The 18,582-nt window shown below is 38.2% G+C and overlaps 2 protein-coding genes across 17 annotated transcripts in view; one reads left to right on the forward strand and one right to left on the reverse strand.

The window, feature by feature from the left end:
- The window catches only part of SCLT1 (sodium channel and clathrin linker 1), a 68,214-nt gene extending 61,708 nt beyond the window's left edge, over window positions 1-6,506 (reverse strand). For 9 of the 15 annotated variants that reach the window (XM_026107548.2, XM_064510700.1, XM_026107546.2 and 6 more), the window contains exons 1-7: window positions 5,913-5,998; window positions 4,678-4,733; window positions 3,725-3,792; window positions 3,021-3,073; window positions 1,979-2,048; window positions 944-999; window positions 426-561 (exon numbers count right to left, since the gene is read on the reverse strand). In XM_026107548.2, the coding sequence (XP_025963333.1) occupies window positions 426-561; window positions 944-999; window positions 1,979-2,048; window positions 3,021-3,073; window positions 3,725-3,792; window positions 4,678-4,723 (429 nt within the window). In that variant the 5' untranslated portion in view covers window positions 4,724-4,733; window positions 5,913-5,998. Of the gene's footprint in view, window positions 1-425; window positions 562-943; window positions 1,000-1,978; window positions 2,049-3,020; window positions 3,074-3,724; window positions 3,793-4,677; window positions 4,734-5,912; window positions 5,999-6,154; window positions 6,342-6,370 lie in introns of those variants that run through there. The other 6 variants (XM_064510704.1, XM_026107545.2, XM_026107543.2 and 3 more) reach the window with 5 other exon arrangements.
- A 69-nt stretch (window positions 6,507-6,575) lies between these two features.
- Window positions 6,576-17,610, forward strand: C4H4orf33 (chromosome 4 C4orf33 homolog). 2 transcript variants are annotated; one of them, XM_026107550.2, is made up of 6 exons: window positions 6,576-6,608; window positions 10,681-10,870; window positions 12,737-12,797; window positions 13,016-13,067; window positions 13,169-13,368; window positions 15,010-17,610. In XM_026107550.2, exons 2-6 carry the CDS (start codon window positions 10,690-10,692, stop codon window positions 15,119-15,121), a joined length of 606 nt encoding a protein of 201 aa, XP_025963335.1. In that variant the 5' UTR covers window positions 6,576-6,608; window positions 10,681-10,689; the 3' UTR covers window positions 15,122-17,610. The 2 variants fall into 2 exon arrangements, with proteins under 2 accessions (XP_025963335.1, XP_064366777.1); XM_064510707.1 differs by lacking the exon at window positions 6,576-6,608 and adding an exon at window positions 6,615-6,712.
- The last annotated feature ends 972 nt before the right edge of the window (window positions 17,611-18,582 follow it).

The following is an 18,582-nucleotide window of genomic DNA, read 5'->3' on the forward strand; positions in this document are numbered from 1 at the left end:
ATTCAGCTGACATTTACAGCTCTAAATACTAATTTCTGTATTCCACATTTGGTTGTCTTCTCATTTCACATTACAATGTTTTTGATCAAATATGCTAGTCAAAATGACAAGCTACCACAATAACTTGAACTAAGCAGAACTATTTCTTGGTCAGGAACGCAACAGTAAGAAGTCAGCTGAGAAACTACAGGCACAAAATAATATTAAAAAACTCCCGGAGGGTACAAAACCAGCAATTTTTTTCAAGCACTGAAGTCAGAAGTGTAAGCACTTGTTTCTTTAGCTGCAGAAAATCAACAGGGCCTGAAAATAGTCTCAAGAAACTGTTATAAACAAATTCATAACCAAGAAATAAAACTGGTTTCCCTAACCTGCCAAGGGGCTACATGAGCAATAAACCAGTATGAATGTTTCATCTCACATACTTGACTGGCCAGCTGTAGTTGTTCTTGAAGGTTTCTCACTATTTCTTCATCTGCAGAAATATCAGTCCCCATAAGCATGAAAGAAGGAAGCGCCTCCAGGTGCTTCTCAACAGCCTCTTTCAACTCTGCATGCAGCCTGAAATTGAAAGAACCAAGTATGGCAAACTATTTCCTCAACAGAAACTTTCTGAACAAATGAAGTACCATACCTTCAATTACTACATACTGTTTACATCTAAACTGCATGTAAATGTATTAAGCAGATTATATTCTATAAGCATAGTAAACATTCTGAAAATGGTTTAATGTCTATTTTTTTCTTAGGCAGACATATGGCTAAAGCTTCTAAATTTGGTGCTGCAATCCATATGAAGAACTAAGGTTCTAACACTAAGCACACAAGTATGAAATCTTCAACTATTTTAAGTAGATTCAGAAGATTTCTAGGTCCTAGAAAAATGCTTTTAAAGGCTGAGAAAAAAGAAAAGCCACAGTAGTAGAGCAATACAGTTATTTACCTTTCATTTTCCTTGGTGACTTCTTCAAATTTTAGTTTCATCTCACCCATCTGTGCCTAACACAAAAATATTTAAGAGTGAGCTCTCATATTTAAATGACATTTAAGCTTTGATAATTCATTTCTTCATCTTTTAAATCTGACTAAAAGATGGACAATTTAATTCAGTATAATACAGTAAATAAAATTAACATTTTCTTTTGTAAGAAAAGTCACAGAACGACACAAATTTAAGAGCTGCTAAGTCCTGTTAAGAAAGTTAAGTTTGATTATTTATGAGTTACCATTAATCACCACTAAACTTAGCTTTTGGAATTCTTTTATAGTTCTTGATTTTTAATTAACTCAAGTTCTTTTAGAAATACAGGACAACTACCATCCAATACACTCGAAATTTTTGCTAAAAAGGATAGGAATTAAGGAGAATCTTCAGTTACATAGAAGCTAAATATATTACTTTGTTAACTAAAGCAGTATAGAGCATAACACTTCTATTGCTTTCCACTTTACTTTTGGATTATCTGAAAAATTGGTAAAAAAAACTTTTTTCTCCTTTGGTTTGAAAGGAGAACAGTTGCCCAACTAACGATAATGGCTAAACATCTGAAGAAGTCTGAGTGTATCTACACTTGCAGGACTGAGCAGGACTGCATGGACGAGATCAGACCAATAACAAAAGGGCAGGAGCGGTCTCTTCAGGAGAGACTCAGCTTCCTCATCTGAGTATCGCCTAAGAAGATAATTGCACTGATATCAGAATGTCTAGAGAAACAGACGACACGTGTTTAGTTTCACTGTATCACCTCAAGCACACAATATTCTGATCAGTTTGGACAATCTCGCAGTTTTTCATAAAAAGCTCTCCCTTCAATTTCAGGCAGATTATAGTCCATGTGAAGCATGATGCAGTCAGACTTTTCTTTACTGATAAAAAATGGTCTGAATTTTAATACTATAATATACTGAGAATACAGTACAGAATACAGAGTACTCGGAATACTGAGTACAGTCCAAAATAGGATAGGATCATCCATACCTGATAAAGCTGCAGCTGTTCACTCATTTCTTCTAAATGCTTATCATACTCCACAATTAGAGGCGACAAGCTAAAATGTGGAAAAACATGCTTATAATGCATTTTATAAATGCTGAAACATTGTTCTGATAAATAACTGGTTTTACAGTATTGTTAATCTAGGGAAGCAAACAAAACAGTCATTTTTCTACTCTTTTTCATTTCTACTCCCAAGGTAAACGTTCGTCAGAATCATGCTAACAAATGTTAGTTACTACTTTTAAAGCATGATCATTAACTGCAAAATTCCTGCATGCCAAAACTAGAATATGTGACTTTATAAAGGAGCATTAATACAACATCAATATTTTATCCGCATTTTATACACAGAACAAGAAAAAGATTTAACACTGGAGTTTGCTGCTTTCACATACAACAGCAGTTAAGCGGCCTACAAGACAATGTAAAATAATGCAGTTCTGTTTACATACTCTTTTTACTCCAAATTTTTTTCTAACTAATAGTAATCCTCCAAAAATTCTATATTAATATAGAGCAATAATGCCTTAAAAGCTAAAAGCTCAGTAGATGAGAAAGAACAGGTTGTTTTCCTATTACAGAAAGGAAATTACAATTAATAAAGCAATTTACTAATGGGCATACAGAAAACTTGATTTAAAGTACTGTCAGTCATAGCAAGCATTTTTAAAAACATTCATCTGACTTGTTCAGATGGTATACAGTTATCTGTGCTACCTAGATTTACACAATCTCACCTCTACCATGTTTATTTTAAAATTTAGAATAATTCCTTCATTCATCCACCATCCTTTAGTTTACAAATTGTCCAAGAAAACTCATATATTCAACTTACTGAATAAACAGAATAGTATCTAAAAACAACAGCTATCGGAAAACTTTTGTGGACATCTATTCACAAGTCAGAGTTGTGAACACTTGTATATAAACCCAGCTTCTTTTGGATATTTATACTTTTAAAAGCACATGACAATCTTCTGAAAACTTCACAGTACTCCCACTTGTCATCTGGAACTGGTGTTACCTTTGGTTCATCATTCTGGATCCTGAGGCGGCACCACGTTCAAAGACATTTTTCTGTAATGGAATACTTTACATATTAATACTTACACTGCATGCAGTTTTAGGTTTTCGTATGTCACCCAAAGCTATTTGTTCTGTTTGTGCTGAAGGCATGCATAATATTCCATGCAATCAGCTTCACGTTTACATTCAAAGATTCTGGAAGGCTGCTTCAATTTGAAAAAGAAAATTATCGCTGATTCTTTTTCTGGAGGTGCTCTCAAATAAAGCGTAACTGCATCCAAGAGGAAATCAGCTCATTCTTAAAAGGACTAAGATTTTGCCCAAGTGCTAAATTCATTTCCATGTATCGACAGTACTTAACACAAAAAATTATCTCCACATAAGACTAGTCTCTTAGAAAAGGCAAGTCTGGAGAAATGGAAAGTCTACTCTGTAGAAGTATTCTTTCTGGGATATATTACCTCTTCTGTATGATTTAAACTTTTGAAAATATGCAAAAAAAAAATCAGAATTCACTGTTACAGCAGTTTTATTCTCTTGCTGCTTGGTAAAACTACAAGCAACACCTGAGTTGTGTGATCGACTCACAGCAAGGCAAGATAGCACTAAAGGGAGCTGCACTTCAGGCAGCAGATAAGCAAAGACATGTTATACTACTACAGCACAAAAATTCTTACTACTTCCATCCCTCAGTTCACATACCTGCTCAGCAGTAGCTCTCAAAAACTTATCTGTTTCATACTGTCCAAAAGCTACATTTAGCCTCTGATCTGAAAAATACAGAGTTAAAGAGAATTACACATACAGCATGAACCATTATTTAGATGAAGCACTGGCAGTCACAAACCATTATTTAGATGAAGCACCGGCAGTCACAAGCCTATTTAATAATGTAGCAGGTTAAAGCACACAACATGCTTCATAAAATTCTTCTACTTAGCTCATAATTATTTTCATAAAAACAGGAGTTGAAGAAGCCTACAAAGATTGTGTTATAATAAACACTCAATTCCACTTCTTTCACATTCTTTTTCATTTTAGAAATTTGAAATATAACATTTCAGCCTAAAAACCCACAAATACACATAGCACAATATCTTAATGGCTCATGAAGCCTTTGAGTGGAAGAAACACCCTGTCTGGCCAATTCAGTTAGCTGGATGTTTGACAGTTAACCTGTTGTTGGGAATTGGACCCTGCAGTTCTCAATAAACATTTGACAAACTTAGGTTGAAAGAGCTTCACTGATAAGTGAACCTGAGCATTCAAACATATCCAGAAACCCCCCCACCTCCCCAGGAATGAAGACAAGTGGTTTGTCAGTGTTCGCATCTTCTGAAATAAAGAAAAAACGATGACACGACTAATGAGATCTCACACTGTTGAGTGGGGAAGGTCAACTAAGACATCATCCTTCCTTACTCATCTAACTTTGGTTATTGGAATTTCAGAGGCTACTTGTACTACAAATGAAAGAACAGCAGAGGGGTTGAAGGGAGAAAGAATAGCTCTTTCCTTTTGTTGATAGAGCCTTTGTCAGTCTGACAAATATGTAAGAATCTGAGTGACACCTTTGTATCTGGAACAGGTGAAGAGGAAGAAAGGGGAAATCAAAAAGGTAGTACAAACAATTTTCATTTAAAACAGCTTCTTGCCTGCTTTTTCTTGATATGCATCCCAGTGGTTCTTTCTGCAGTTCATCTAAAGGAGGCTATGGAAAGAAATAGCGGGGAGAGAAAGGGGGTAACTTTGAAAAGATGTCAAGGAGCAGTAAAGGCAAAAGTAGCTGTCCCAGACAGTCAAAGCAGTTTGCAAAGAGGAGAGACTATAGGAGCAAAATGGGACAAGCCTTAGGCACCACTTGCAGATGTACTCATCTTCAACGGACATTCATTAGATATATTCTGAGAAAAGCTATGTTTATTCAGTAGATTATCAGACAAGGCATAACTAACTATTCATTTATAGGACTGGCTATTGATAATTAAAATGCATTGAGATAAAACTCAATTTAAAAGTGATCACAACCAGGGAACAGAACTCATTATAATGAGAACCTTCTTTACAACTACATATTTAATATGACAAATATTTACATTACAAAGCCAAACTTAACAGTGCTTAAAGGATCTTGCTTTATGTGCATTACACACATTCAGTATTTTAAAACTTTGACTTCACATTCATGAAACAAGAGAAACATTAATCCATGTGTCAGATTTAGAGTAGGCCTCAAAAACTGTGTTTGAGCAAGGATGCTAATTAATTTCAAATTTGTCACTTAGGACCTTTAAGAAAAAAGTGTATGTTTTTTCTAAGAGATAATTAAACTCCTTAGCAGAAGACACAGCTCTTATCACTCCACAGAGGACTTGGTCAGAGCTTCATTTGGAGCCTAAAATAATTACTAAGTAAGAAATTTCGAGTTTCAAGTGAAAGATCAAATGTGCAGCTGTAGCACTTTTTGCTCTGTGATCCTGTTCCTACTTCCTGCAATGCAACCAGTGTCGGGTCTGTAACATTCCTGGGATACACCAACTCACTCCTTATTTACAGGAACAAAAACTCTGCAGATGCAATTTCTGCTAGTATTTGGTTGGTGATTAAAGCATTTTACTAACTATAATATAGTTGTTGATGCTGTCATTTACTCTAGCAAATACTAGCAGAGTTAGAAAAGGTATCACCCCATTGCTTCAGCTGCAGGTGTCAGGGTTTCCCATCTGCATAGAAACAAACCCCAAGCCCTGAGAGGAAGCGTCCAGGAGGGTTCTCGGCTCCCCCTGCTCTAGGGGACGTCCCAGAGCCCAAGCGCAGTACCTGGGCCACCCCGCATCGCCCAGGAGGCAGCCGGGCACCCCACGAGGCCGCCCGCTCGCTTGGACCTCACCTGGCTCTCCCCAGCTGCCGAAGTCAGTGGCCATGTTTCCAGTCGAAAGCTTCCCTGCAGCTGTGACTGCCCGCTCCGGGGAAAGCCTGCAAAACCCCGAGGGAAAGTCAGTTATCTCAGCCGTTGCTCACCCCCACCGCCACGCTGTGCTTCGCCTCGTCGGCAGTTGGGCAGGGTGAAAGCCGTTCGGGAGAGACACGGCAGCACCAGCCGCGGGGGGGAAGGGAACTCGTTTCCCTCACCTACCAGCTCTTGTTTCTTTCAGGAGGCAAGCGGGACTGCGGGGAGCGCAGCAATCACAGATCCACTCGCTCGCCCTCCGTCCACACCTGCCCCTTCCCCTCAGCCCAGCGAGGCAGCCCTTCCCGCGCCGCCCAAGCGGGACGCGGCCCCACGTGGCGGCCAGCACTAACGGTCGCCCCCGCCCCGCGCCCAACGGCTAACCGCCATGGCGGTACCTGCCGGCGCGCGCCCACCGACCCACCCCGCGAGCGGGGAAGACCGCGCTCTCTCCTTAACGACGGACTCGGCGCGACAGTCACGTGGCAGCAAAGCCAGGCTCCTTATAGTGGGGGAGGGGCATTCTCAATTTAAAACCTTCGCCCCGCCCCCTGCCCGCCCCCGCGAGGGCGCGAGGGTAGAAAGGCGGCGGGCGGGGGAGGAGTGCTGGCTGCGCACGCGCGTGGGTGGCCGGTGGTGAGGCGGGGCGGTTGGGGAGCGTTGGAGGCTGGTGGTGGCGGCGGATGGGGGAGGGGGAGGGATTCTGGGCTCGCTGGGGAGCTGAGTCTTCTAGCGTTGCGGTACGTGGTGCCTTAAGATGTAAGAAATCTGTGTTCAGCTTTAGGAAACGTTTATGTTGAGCTGTGAAGCTTTCGTGTGAAACTTCCCTTCAGGAAATGCTGCTCCGCTTAGAGGCTGGAGAAGCTGAGGGGGAGGGGGGCGTAGGTGAAACTGTAACGTCTCCTGTGAGCCTGTATCTACGTTTAATAGTGTAATTCTAACTATAGTTACTTTCATAGGGCTTCCAGCTCTTCCCCATTCTCTTGGAGCAATTAAGAAAAACCTGAGTATGATTACTTTCTCCTTGTTTTTGTCTTTGTTACCAGCGTAGATGGAGTTTGGGATGAAAGACCTCAAGCTGTCTGATACTTGGAAAAGTGAGATGTTTGCAGCTACGAGCAGCAATAGCATACTCATTGCTGAAAGACTGGATGTAGTTGGTGGTCTGAGTGTGTAAGGCAGATACTGTCTCTCTTACCTAGTTTGAGGCTATGTGTGGCTAAGTATTTGCTGTAAAACTTATTCACGTGGAGTTTGTATCTCTTTACAATGTATTGACATTTGGCTGAGTCTGCTAGGTAAATACAATATTTGAAGATTATTAAAGGTCACTTGTTGCTTTTTTTGAAAGACTTGTATGCTATTGTTGATATTGCTGCTCTTACTATATTTGAAAAGTATGCTGGTGATGAGCTTCCCGAAGTCTATGTAGTGCAGCATGTATTATTCTCAAGACTTGTGCAAAAGGCTATTACTTGGAAAATCTTAGCTCACTAGATCTTAAGTAACATATTAATGCTAGGCAGGTCTCTAACAAGAATTAATAAATGTTTTGTAGTCTTCCTTATTACTTTGTGGCTCTTCTTGAAATTGCATTTTCTTGTATTCACAAGTGACCTTTGCTTACAGTAGGCTAGGTTTTCAGTCAGAATGGACCTTTGCATACACTGTAAGTTGTCTGCAGGAGTTGGTGTGTGTTTTTTTTAACCAAATAAAATATATCTGCCTTGTATAGGTACAGACAGCAAACTGTGAAGTCTGTTGTGTCCCACCTTTTGTAACTTCACTTTAGATACTATAGTTACAGTAGATGATTTAGTAAGATGTATTATTTTCCTGCCTTTAAAAAAAAAAACTGGCTATCTTGTGACTCATTTCCTGAGACAACCTTTGAATCTTGTGCACAAGGAGCAGTGCCACATTCCTTGCTTCAGTCACAAACTGTAACCAGCTACTCAGGATGTTTGTAGTCTTATTCATGTAATTCTCCCTGGATTTTAAGATTACCCCAGACTATTTCTCTTAGAAGGCCATGTAACTTTAAAATTCTGTTGAAATCTGACAGTGTTTTCAGATAGATGTTTCAAATTTTTGTCTTGACCAGTGAATGCAAAGAGTTATTAGCACAATAAAAATAGAGTAGAAGAAGCAAGGGAGTGTTGACTTTTAGCTGTATAATGGTGTTTTAGTTTTTTCCTAGTGTAAAATGTAGTCATAACATTTATTTTCTTAGGTGCACACATCCACTCTTACACCCTGAGCCTATCAGAGTAAGCTCGTGCGTGCCCTTGTGCCTTGCTTCCCTTCACTGTAAGTGCACATAAAGCATGTAGAGCTCCACTTGCAGTTAACAGGAATCCTTCCATTTGTTTCAAGAAGTACTAGGGAAAGTCTTACTGTCTGTGGAAATTTCATACTCTTGCTGCTTGGTGTTTGAAGCTTTAAATTCAAGCCATAGGATTTGTGTATATACCTTTTGCACAGCTTACATCTATGCTTCCTGGAGATGAATATTTTCTAGATCATTTTATGGTTAAATAGCCTATTGGATATGTCTAAGCATCTGTTTGTGCTGTGATAGTATGATGACTTAGTTTAGCGTATTGCACTTTTGTTCGGTGTATGTTGTAATTGTGGTAGAATTGTCATTGTACTTGTTTAGAATCACTTCTCGTAGTAATTGTTTTTTCTATTGCGTAAATCATTTAGTTTTGCCTGTTTCATTTAACTTAGAATACTGGAGTGTGAGTTTGTTTCTGCTGACTTAAAGTAATGTTGTTAGGACACTGCTGGGTGTCATTTTTTTAACATCCTTAAGTCACTGACTGTTTTCTTTCAGCATGTATTGTCTTGCTTCTGGAAGCTTGCCACTTGATCTGGAATGAGTGTTAATGACAGTGAATAATCTTTCATGGTTTTTAGGGCTATCCCAGGTCTCCTGCATATAACCCACCTGATGCTTGTCTAGTTCATCATGCAGGCCTCTGCAATAGCCATAGGGCTTATCAGCATGTGTGTAGTTCTCAGGCTATGTACTCCACTTTCCTTTCTGTATGGCTAGGAGATGTGTAAGGAAACGAATCAAGGACTGCTGTTGTGGTCTTGGGAAGAAGCTCATAATACCAAGGAGGGGAGGCATAAGGGGGCATGAATTTGTTGGAAACCGGACTACACTAGTTCTTTTGCTCATGGTGTAGGTTGAGGCTGTTCTTAAGGCTTGTACAGTTTTATTTCTAAGACACAAAAGCTGTTGAATTGGAGTGTTCTCTGTTCGTGCTGCTCTGGAACTAAGTGTGTTTAACAAGATGCACTTGCAGTTTGACTTCTAAGTTCTTGAGTTTAGTTGCAGTGACCACTAAGGAAAGCTTTAGATAATCATTCTATCTTCCTGCATTTGAGATTCATGGAAGGTTTTTGTCAACTACTTTTTTTTCTTTTTCCTACTTCCTAATCATTTAATATCATGTTGTGGAAACTTTTTGTCTGTCTGTTCTCATAATAAAAATCTCTTATGGTTTGTGGAAAGTATTTATTGTGATTATGTAGTCGAAATGCCCTAAACTTGGCAGGACTTCCAAAAATGATTTGTAACCATGCAAGTATAAAAACCTCTGAAAAGCATTCATTTAAGTATTTAGTCATTTTATACAGCTAAATTATTTCAGCTCTTCTGAAGTCAAAAAACATGATTTTACAATTATGACTTCATACAAAAGTGTGTAGGCAAAAGTGAACCTTACAGTTCAAGGTTTTACAATAAAGCAGCTGACACTGTAAATTACATCAGTGTTAACCATGCTGTTTTATTTATTGTTGTGTTTTAAATCCTGGCATCAGTTGTTAAATTATCTTGTTGAAAATTATTCTATAGCAATAGATACAGCTGTATTTTATTAACAAAAATGACCCATGTGGTTTCTGCCCATAATTCTTTTCTGTAATTTGTTCTGTAAGGTGTTGAGTCATGCAGAGTATCAGGAACTATTTGGGCAATATTATCACTTTGGGGGTGATTCACTGCCTGGGACTACAGAAGGATGGCTATAGGTAGATGCAAGAGCAGTTCTCCCTCTGGTCTTCCTTTGAGTCGGTCCTTGTAATTGTTTGGCTCTTGTGGACCAGAATAGCACAGAGGAGGGGGCATGTGCATACAGACAGGGTGGGGACAGCTGGAACTCCATTTTTGAAGCAGGCTGTATTTGGATCCTGCCTGTGCTGATTGTGTAACAGTAGGGCTCCTGGCAAAGCCCTAGCTATAGAGACTCTAGGCTACAGACCTAATGTATGGAAGCTGCTTTTGGTGCTTTTGTAGCATAAGAGGCAAACACAACTGATCTATCCTGTTAGGAAAGAGACAGGGTTTTGTTTGGCTAGCCTGCTGTTGTTCAGGCTGTGAGCGGAGGATATAGATAACACTGCGTGAGTACTCGCGCTCCTAATGTTTTGCTTGTTCTGCAGAGAAATTCAGTGAAAGAATAGTCAATTTTAAAACAATGACTCATGCAAGTAGATATCTTTCATGACTGTAAATAGGGCAGAGCAATCAGTTCCTTTCTTTTGGGTCTGTCTTTGAGTTTTATGCTTAATAAAAGTTTATTCTTTAGCCTCTTGATTGGCAAGGTGTTCTAGCGAAGCAAGCTGTGCAATTGGTGCCAAAATGCAATCTTGAATCTTCTTTGAAAGCTTCTTTCTTATTTATTGTGTGCAGAATATTAAAATGGAATTTACAATTGAACACACATGGGATGGTATACCTGTGAGCCATGAGCCAGTAACTGTCAGACTGAAGTCAGGCAATGCAGGACTGGTAATGGAAGTTAGTGCTCCCTTCTTTAATGATCCTCCAGCACCACTTGGAGAGCCAGGGAAACCCTTTAGTAGACTGTGGGACTATGAGGGTAAGTGCAGCTCTTCCATTGCAAGTATGTCTGATTTGTGTAGACACTAATGTTTCTCTGTAGTTAATGCATCTAGTCTTACTTCAGGTTCTATGACAGTTATTCTTTCAAAGTGATTTCATCTGAAGTGATGAACATATGACATCTACTAATTCAATTCAGGGTCTTCGATGACAGTACCACTTTCAAAGGTCAGAACTGAAATGTAAAGTAAAAGTTTCCTTTCTGCTTTATCCTGAGGGCTCTGAGAAAGATTTTTACTTATAATCAAAGTGTGTTTCTCCTAGATGATGATTTGCTTTCACCACAAACACAGCTAGCAGTAGGAGGAACAGTTGTTTTATAGTAGTATAATGATAAAAATGACTGGGAAAAGAAGCAAATATATTACATTGACACTTGGTGGACATGAGGAGATGGAGTACAGTGAACTAGGATTGATTTCAAGAATGATGAGATTGTCTCTTCCTTATCCTGTCAATAGCATGGGCTCTCAAACTTGGTTTCTGGATTATTGATACAACTTTTGGAAGAACATAGGCCTGACATCTTTGGATATTAAAATAATTGTGATATATATTCATAAATGCCTTTGGAATGAATAAACAGAAATGAAATCTTAAGTCGTACTTTGGCTGTAAGAAGTAACAGGCAATAGCTAAAACCATTGTTGGTTTTGATCACTTATTTTCCCAAAGCCTGTTTGAGAAATAGGAGAATGTGTAACAAAAGGCGAAACTCAAAAAATATGATTCCAAATTGTATCAAAGTGGAATGGGGAATATTCTTACAGTATTGCTATTGTCTGTTTTTCCTCTTCCTGTCAGTGCTTTCATTTTTAACTGTTCCTTTGAATAATGAAAGAATTTCATGCTTCTAGCAGTTCTCTAGTTTTTGGACTATTGAAAAATTCTGATTAAGGCCCTACTAGAACATAATTAGGACCTTTTTGATAATATAGAGAATAATAGGCTCATGGAAAATATAATCAAGATATAAATCATACCTCTCTGTTGCTGAAATCAATAATTTTGTGGTTGTTGCCCCAAACAAATGTTCAGAAATGTTCCGGTATACCTTGATATGGTGACGGTGCACAAACTTAACCCTAACTAAAGCTTTCTAATAAAATGTCATTGCTGTGTGAATTGCTATTGTAATTCTACCTAGTGTTCCTGAAAGGTAATTCAGTAGTCACACCTGGCTTCCAGGTGCACCTGTAATTCCCAGTCCAAAGTATGTCATCTACAGCGAAAAGCCATTTAAATCCTAAATTCCTTCATACTGTTTTTGAGAATCAGCTGAGTTTTTTCCATCAACAGTCATCTTACAGCTTGCTCTGAGTGTCTTCCTCTTTTCAGTTCTGTCTTGTTTCTTGTTTGGCTTGTGGTTTCAGAGCACCAGACTTCTGCAATTTTATACTTTACCTGGGGTGTTTGCTGCGAGTGTGGTTGACTAGCATTACTCTGTCCTGGTCAGCTTCTTTCACAGCAAGCAGACTAGGTGAAATGGGTGTGTGCTGGTGCTTTTCTTACTCTGTTAACAGCTAGCATTAGTTATCAGAACTGCCATTTTTCAGCTCTATCAAGATGAGTGTCTGCAAAGCTGGCACAGGTGAAGAGCCATGTCTTACACATCTCTTTATGGTAGTAGTCATTAAGTGAAGGCTCTCAAACACAGGATTATAACACAGTGCTTGGAACAGTTTGGAAGCTGTCAATGGCATGTACACTAGTCAAACTCTGGAATAGCACAGACAAAGTCCTTTATGGAAGTAGAATATAATACTTCTAGTGGGGAAAGGAGATCTTGAGATGTTACAAAATAGGCAATATAAAATACTGATGGCCTGTTTCTTTTTTTAAGTTGTGGAAGCATTTTTCTTGAGTGACAGAACTGAACAGTATTTAGAAGTTGAACTTTGTCCGTAAGTACAGCATTCTTTGAAAGTCTTAGATGTTAGTTGGAATTTCCAATATCAATTCTTATGCTTGCAATATGTATGTATGAGGAACGTTGCGAGCGAACGCAGCTACAGAAACTGCTTCAATGTAGGGACTGTGCACATATTTGTAGTAGAACAGTATGCATCAGTTTGATATCTTGGCATCAGTTTAAGAAAATTGTGGCTCTGATCTTTGACAGCCATGGACAACACTTGTTGCTGCTTCTTTCTGGCAGAAGAAGAGTATGGAAAGTAAGTGATTAAGTATATATAATATATGGAGAAAGTAATTATTTTACATACCTGTTGCCTGGTTGGAAGATGACATTAGCTTTTTCTTGCTCCTTTAACAGGAAGAACTTCCTTTAGAATTTGAGGTGACCAGAATGGAAAACAAATGGGAGGGTAAAGCTTGTCTTCCTTGGAATTATTTTCCACCATGCACTGACAAGTTTAATGCATTTGCAATTCATGGCTCGGGAGTAGAGAGAAAGTATGAAGCGCTTCATCCTGTGCCTCAACATGAACTACAGGAAGGACAGAAACCAGACTTGTAAGCATAAAATTAGCTCTTCTGTAACATAATTGCACTATTTTTGGAATTCTTACAGAAGGAATTTAATCTGGTTTTCTGATCGAGTGCCACTAGTACTTTAATCACATTGCCTAGCCCCAGACCCATTGGCACAGTACTTTGTGTAAAGAACTGTGGCAGATAGCTGTAAGTTGTGCCTGATTTTTATGCTGTCCCCTAGGTGCACAACAAATGATGCATTCAGCACCAAAGGCATCTGTTTTATCACCTTCGTCTGCTAAATCATAGACTGGTTGTCCCACTTCTTTCTTGCCTATAGCACCTTCTGAAATGCCATTCAGTGTTAATTTCGCCAGATGTATCTACAGTGAATCTTTCTCCCCTACTGTTCTAAACAACCTCACCTCTACAGATGGCTCCATGTTATAGAAAAATTTGAAGGTGCATATTAAATTGAAAAATGTAGTGAAAGGATACCCAATGTCAATAGGAAACTAGAGTATCTTGATCTTTAGACTGTGCTTTGGGCTTGTTAATTTTCTTTGACTGTGAGGCTGAGATGAGTTGATACAAACTGCTGCTTCTGGGTGTTTTGTGTAAATGAACTGGCTCTAGAGGACCAATAGTTCTTACACAAAATTGCTACTCAATGTACAATGAGAGCAAGGTAAGGTAAACATAACCTTTTTTTCCTTTGTTCAGGAAATCCTTAGCTTCTGCAGCTGTTGTTCATTTAAACAAATTCTAAGTTACTATTAATGATGTATATTCTCTTTATTGTTGTTCCTTAAGAAATGCATACTTTCATCTTTCTGCAGTAAACCAGAGAATGCCTGTAATATTTTTTTAGGAAAGGATTGTTTCCTTTTTCAAAAAAAATTTAACTTTTTCAGACCTTAATAGCAGGTGCATTAATGTGAAGAGGTTACTCATTACTACTGTTTTTTAGTTTGTCTTCACTCTTCAGAATTAACACTTCCTAATAAGAGAAAATTTCCTTTACCTTTCAAGTGAATTAGTTTAGTGTCAAATGTGCTGTTTACAGTTTGGCGGTTGTTTAATGTAAACATCAATTAGAAATCAACATCTGTCTTCCTTCTATTGTTCCTGTATGGTAGCCTAAATGAGATCTTCTTAGTAAGACTTGATTCATGATGTTTAAGGAAATGGGACTTCTAATCTATGGGGAAAAAAGATATTTATTAACTTCATTATCCTATTCTTCCTTCCTGTAAGGAGAGGCTCTGTTTGTGATACGATCTTTCGAATGGTGAAGAGCTGTAAATGACATCTACTCTAATAAAGCACAGATAAATCATAAAGTAGAATATCTCTTTGCTTTTGCTCTGACTGCAGTTCGAGGCAACATAAAAGTTGGGAGAGGTAAAAAGATGAACGGTTTGTTGTGGACTTCACTTTATGCTGTGTGGTACTTGTTTATAGCTGAGGATTTTCCCTTGTGTTAATACAAGGTTTGCAGAAGTACTGTAGTGTTCTTTATTTATGAACTCAGGTTTTGGAAAGTGAATGCATTGAATGTTGGTTCTGTTACTGTTCAAGAAAACAGGAAAAAAAAGATTACGCAAACCTACTGGGATTTCTTTTTTAAGATGTATAGTACAAAACTCATAACTATTTTTAATTTTTTCTTCTCTATAGTCATCGTCTGGAATTTTTCAAAGAATTGAACCTGAAAGGACTAATGGGAGAAGATTGGAAGCAGCCTGAATCAGATATATGGAAATATCTCACTGATTGCAAAACTGATTGAGGCCTGCACTTTTGATAGGATTAAGGTTGGATGAAGCTGTATGGAAATAATCTCTTCCTTTTAAGTAGAGTTTCAGTATATATTTGTAAATATCTGATTAGTAAGGCTTTTCTTGACCTCAGAAGCATTGATTGCTCTTAGTCAACTGCAAAGTATCTGGACCAGTTACTTCTAAATGTATGAAGTGTGCCACTGTCTTTGTTTCCACTCATGTATGTATGGAGCTTTCTCCTGTCTGTCCAGTAGTGATGAATCTGTCCCTACCAATTAATGGAAAAAACTGCCAGAATTACAGCTGTGTTTTCATGAGAACTCTCAGCTTGACAAAGCAAATACCTGGCTTGGAACCTTTATCAGTTTCCTTAGTTGCTGTATTTCTGCTGTGGTTTTCACTGCTAATTTTTTCTTAGCTGTTGAATGTGATTCTTGTTTGCCTAAATTATTTTTGTTGCAATTTGGGCAACATATATGCCTTCTTCAGGAACAGAAGAGAACACAGATCTCATACCTTTTTCTGGCCCAAGTCTCATGTTGCGAGATGTGCTGGAGGTCTGACACTAACCAACCCCTTTTCTATACCTTAACCTTTTTCTCGCACAGTGTTGAAGGGGGAACTCTGGCTGCTAGCTTATTAGCAGACTTCTTTGTTTCAAAGTCAATGTAGAATTTTTAGTGATATTTAGGTACAGAGGCTATATTTGCAAGAAGTTTTATGCACCCCAGGTAAAGTTTCTGGGAGAAGTAATGTTTAGTAAGATCTTCTGATATAATTGTCTGCCTAATACAATGTTTGGTTTTTGTCATGTTACTGTAAAGATTCAGCTCAGATATGAGAAACTTGAAACTATCAAACTATTTGCTTGCCACCAGACCCTGGAAACACTTAAATGGATTGTGGGTGCCTACACTTCTAAATACTGGCAAGAATATTTTAACAGTACTGAATACTGTTAGACTTTCACAGGATGGTAATATCTAATGACTGAACTCCCACAGGATTTATAAATGAGGTGTTCCCTTTGTCTTGACCTTCTGTCTAGCAGAATAGGTGCTCTTTAGTCATGACTGCTGATTGGATCCTGTATAAGGTAACTTAGAAAATGGAAAGCTTACTCATTGACTAGATTTTTCATATGGAAAGTGGGTAACCTAAAATCAAACTTCTGTTTAATTCAATGTGGGATTCAGACCAAGATATGGTCACTGTTCTTTATTAGAAAGAGGGCTTCCTGCATCCTGTTGAAGTGTCATCATCATCAGAGCTGTTTTGTAAAATGTGGACGTTTTCTTTGGCTGTATGAGAAAGATGTTTTGGGATTCTGAGAGAATATGGTTGAGTTGTAATTGAGGGAATACCTTTCAGAAAGATTACTCCTTGAGATGCGGTGTTGGGTCTTATCCATTTGTTTTGCACTTGCTACTGAACAATTTAGAATCATATAAGTTACTAGAAAGGGCCTCTGGAGTTCATGTAGTCTGACATCCTGCTCAAAGAAGGGCCATCACTGAAGCTAATCAGTTTGCTCCAGGCCTTGCCAAGATGAGTTACGAATGTCTCCAAAGAGATTCAAATGCTCTGTGTAGCCGGTTTCAATGTGTAACCACATTTGCTGTGGAAACTTTTCTTACCTACTTGCAATTTCCCATGCTACAACTTGTTTGTTGCCTCTTGTCCTTTCTCTGTGCACCTTCAAAAAGTTTGACTTTCTTCTCTATAACTACCCATCATTAGATCTCCCTTGGGCTTCTTTAAGTGTTATCTTTCTCAATTTGCTTTTTGTGAATTGCATTAAGTACATTATGGTCAGATATTTAGGGACAGCTTAAATGAGTAACTTGGGTTGTAAATTAGGGGTAGCCATACTCCCAAGCTGTTCTTAGTCCTTTAGCTCATAAATGGTTTTAAAAATCCTATGTGTAGTTTTAGATCTCAAAATGCCTGTAAAGTTTTGGACTAGACTGCATTTTATGTGTATAAGTGCTATTGAAAGGATTGTCTGTTTTATTTTGAGCATCCAAGCATGAGTAGCTGTAATCTGACAGTCATGCTTTTCTATGCTATTTTTAAATCTAACTCTGCCTGTAAATTCTGCTTTGGGAAGAACAGGGGTTGGAATATTTACCTTTATAAAGACTATCTCAGTGTAACTAATATCTGTGAGGTAGAATGCTACTTCAGAATTCTTGTTTGGCTTTAAGTTTCCCCTTTGTACTTTCAGTTTTATAGGATTACACTTTCTAACCTAGGATACTAGTTTTACATACACAAATTTTGGCACATTGCTGTGTACTAAATCATCCCGTTCTTTCTGCTCTCCTAATTAGATGCTATAGATTCCTTGCTATAAAGTGCCATCTGTTGAAAATTTTAAGTATTGTATGTGCAATTGTTTGGCTGCTTCATTACCTTCAATCCATGTATGGTTTTCTGAAGTGACATTATACTCCAAGATATTGAATAATCCAATAAACATTGATTTTTAAAAAGCTGTTTGACTTCTGACATCTCAAAGCTGTTTTTGAAATTTTAGTCAAAAGCAGAAGACATTTCACTATACTTCTAGACTTCATTTTAAATACATGAGTGCAAAAGTTCAAAATCAGTTTACTGCTCATGGTAAAGTTTTTTTCTTGTGATAAAAGATCTTTTATATGTAAGAGTAGTAAATCAAAATATTCAGGTGATTTCACCTTATTCATTCCCACTACAAGCTGACTACAGTATTCAACTTTGGATGCAACTAGTGAATTATCAACTTTGAGGGAAGTTTTCTTATTCTAAATGAGTAACTTGAAAATAAGTGTCTCTGCAACACAGAATGTAATGTTGGATGCTTCTGAAAATGGAAATAAGCATACAGACTTTTTTCAAGGCACACGGTATTCCACACTGTTCCACCACTGTCTGGTGATTGACTTGTATTTGTCTAAGCTCTTAGTCTGTTTGAACTGTAAATGCTACCTTTCATCCGAATGTTTCTGTATGGTTTCTTGGAATTTAGATTGTGCTATAGCTAATGGAGTTGGAACCTGTGCACTGACTTGTTCTTACAAGTCTAAACTTAAATTCATCCTTTACTAGAAACATCCTGGAGGAGAGTCTCAACATGAAATGTGGAAGATGTAAGCACAGCATCTTGGCATACAGCAATGGATTCACAACATAGTATTTGCCAGCATAACTTGTGTATCTCAGGACTTTGCAGGGACAGGTATCAGTATTCCTTAAAATGGCTAGCTAGTTCATTTTTGCTGTGATCTGTTTTTTAACTGGGCCTTGTTTTACACTGGAAGCCAGTTCAGCCTCAGCTTTCTTGTATTCCCTGCTTTTTTTAATCAACAGACAAATGTGAAGAAAAGACAGCCTAAGCAAACTCTCTTGTCCTGCATGGGTTCCATTTCAGTATCTGTTCATTAAATGTTCATCATGGTCTTGAAGGGATGGGATTCAACCCAGTTCC

Source organism: Dromaius novaehollandiae, chromosome 4 (assembly GCF_036370855.1).
Source record: "Dromaius novaehollandiae isolate bDroNov1 chromosome 4, bDroNov1.hap1, whole genome shotgun sequence".
In the NCBI taxonomy this organism is placed as follows: Eukaryota; Metazoa; Chordata; class Aves; order Casuariiformes; family Dromaiidae; genus Dromaius; species Dromaius novaehollandiae.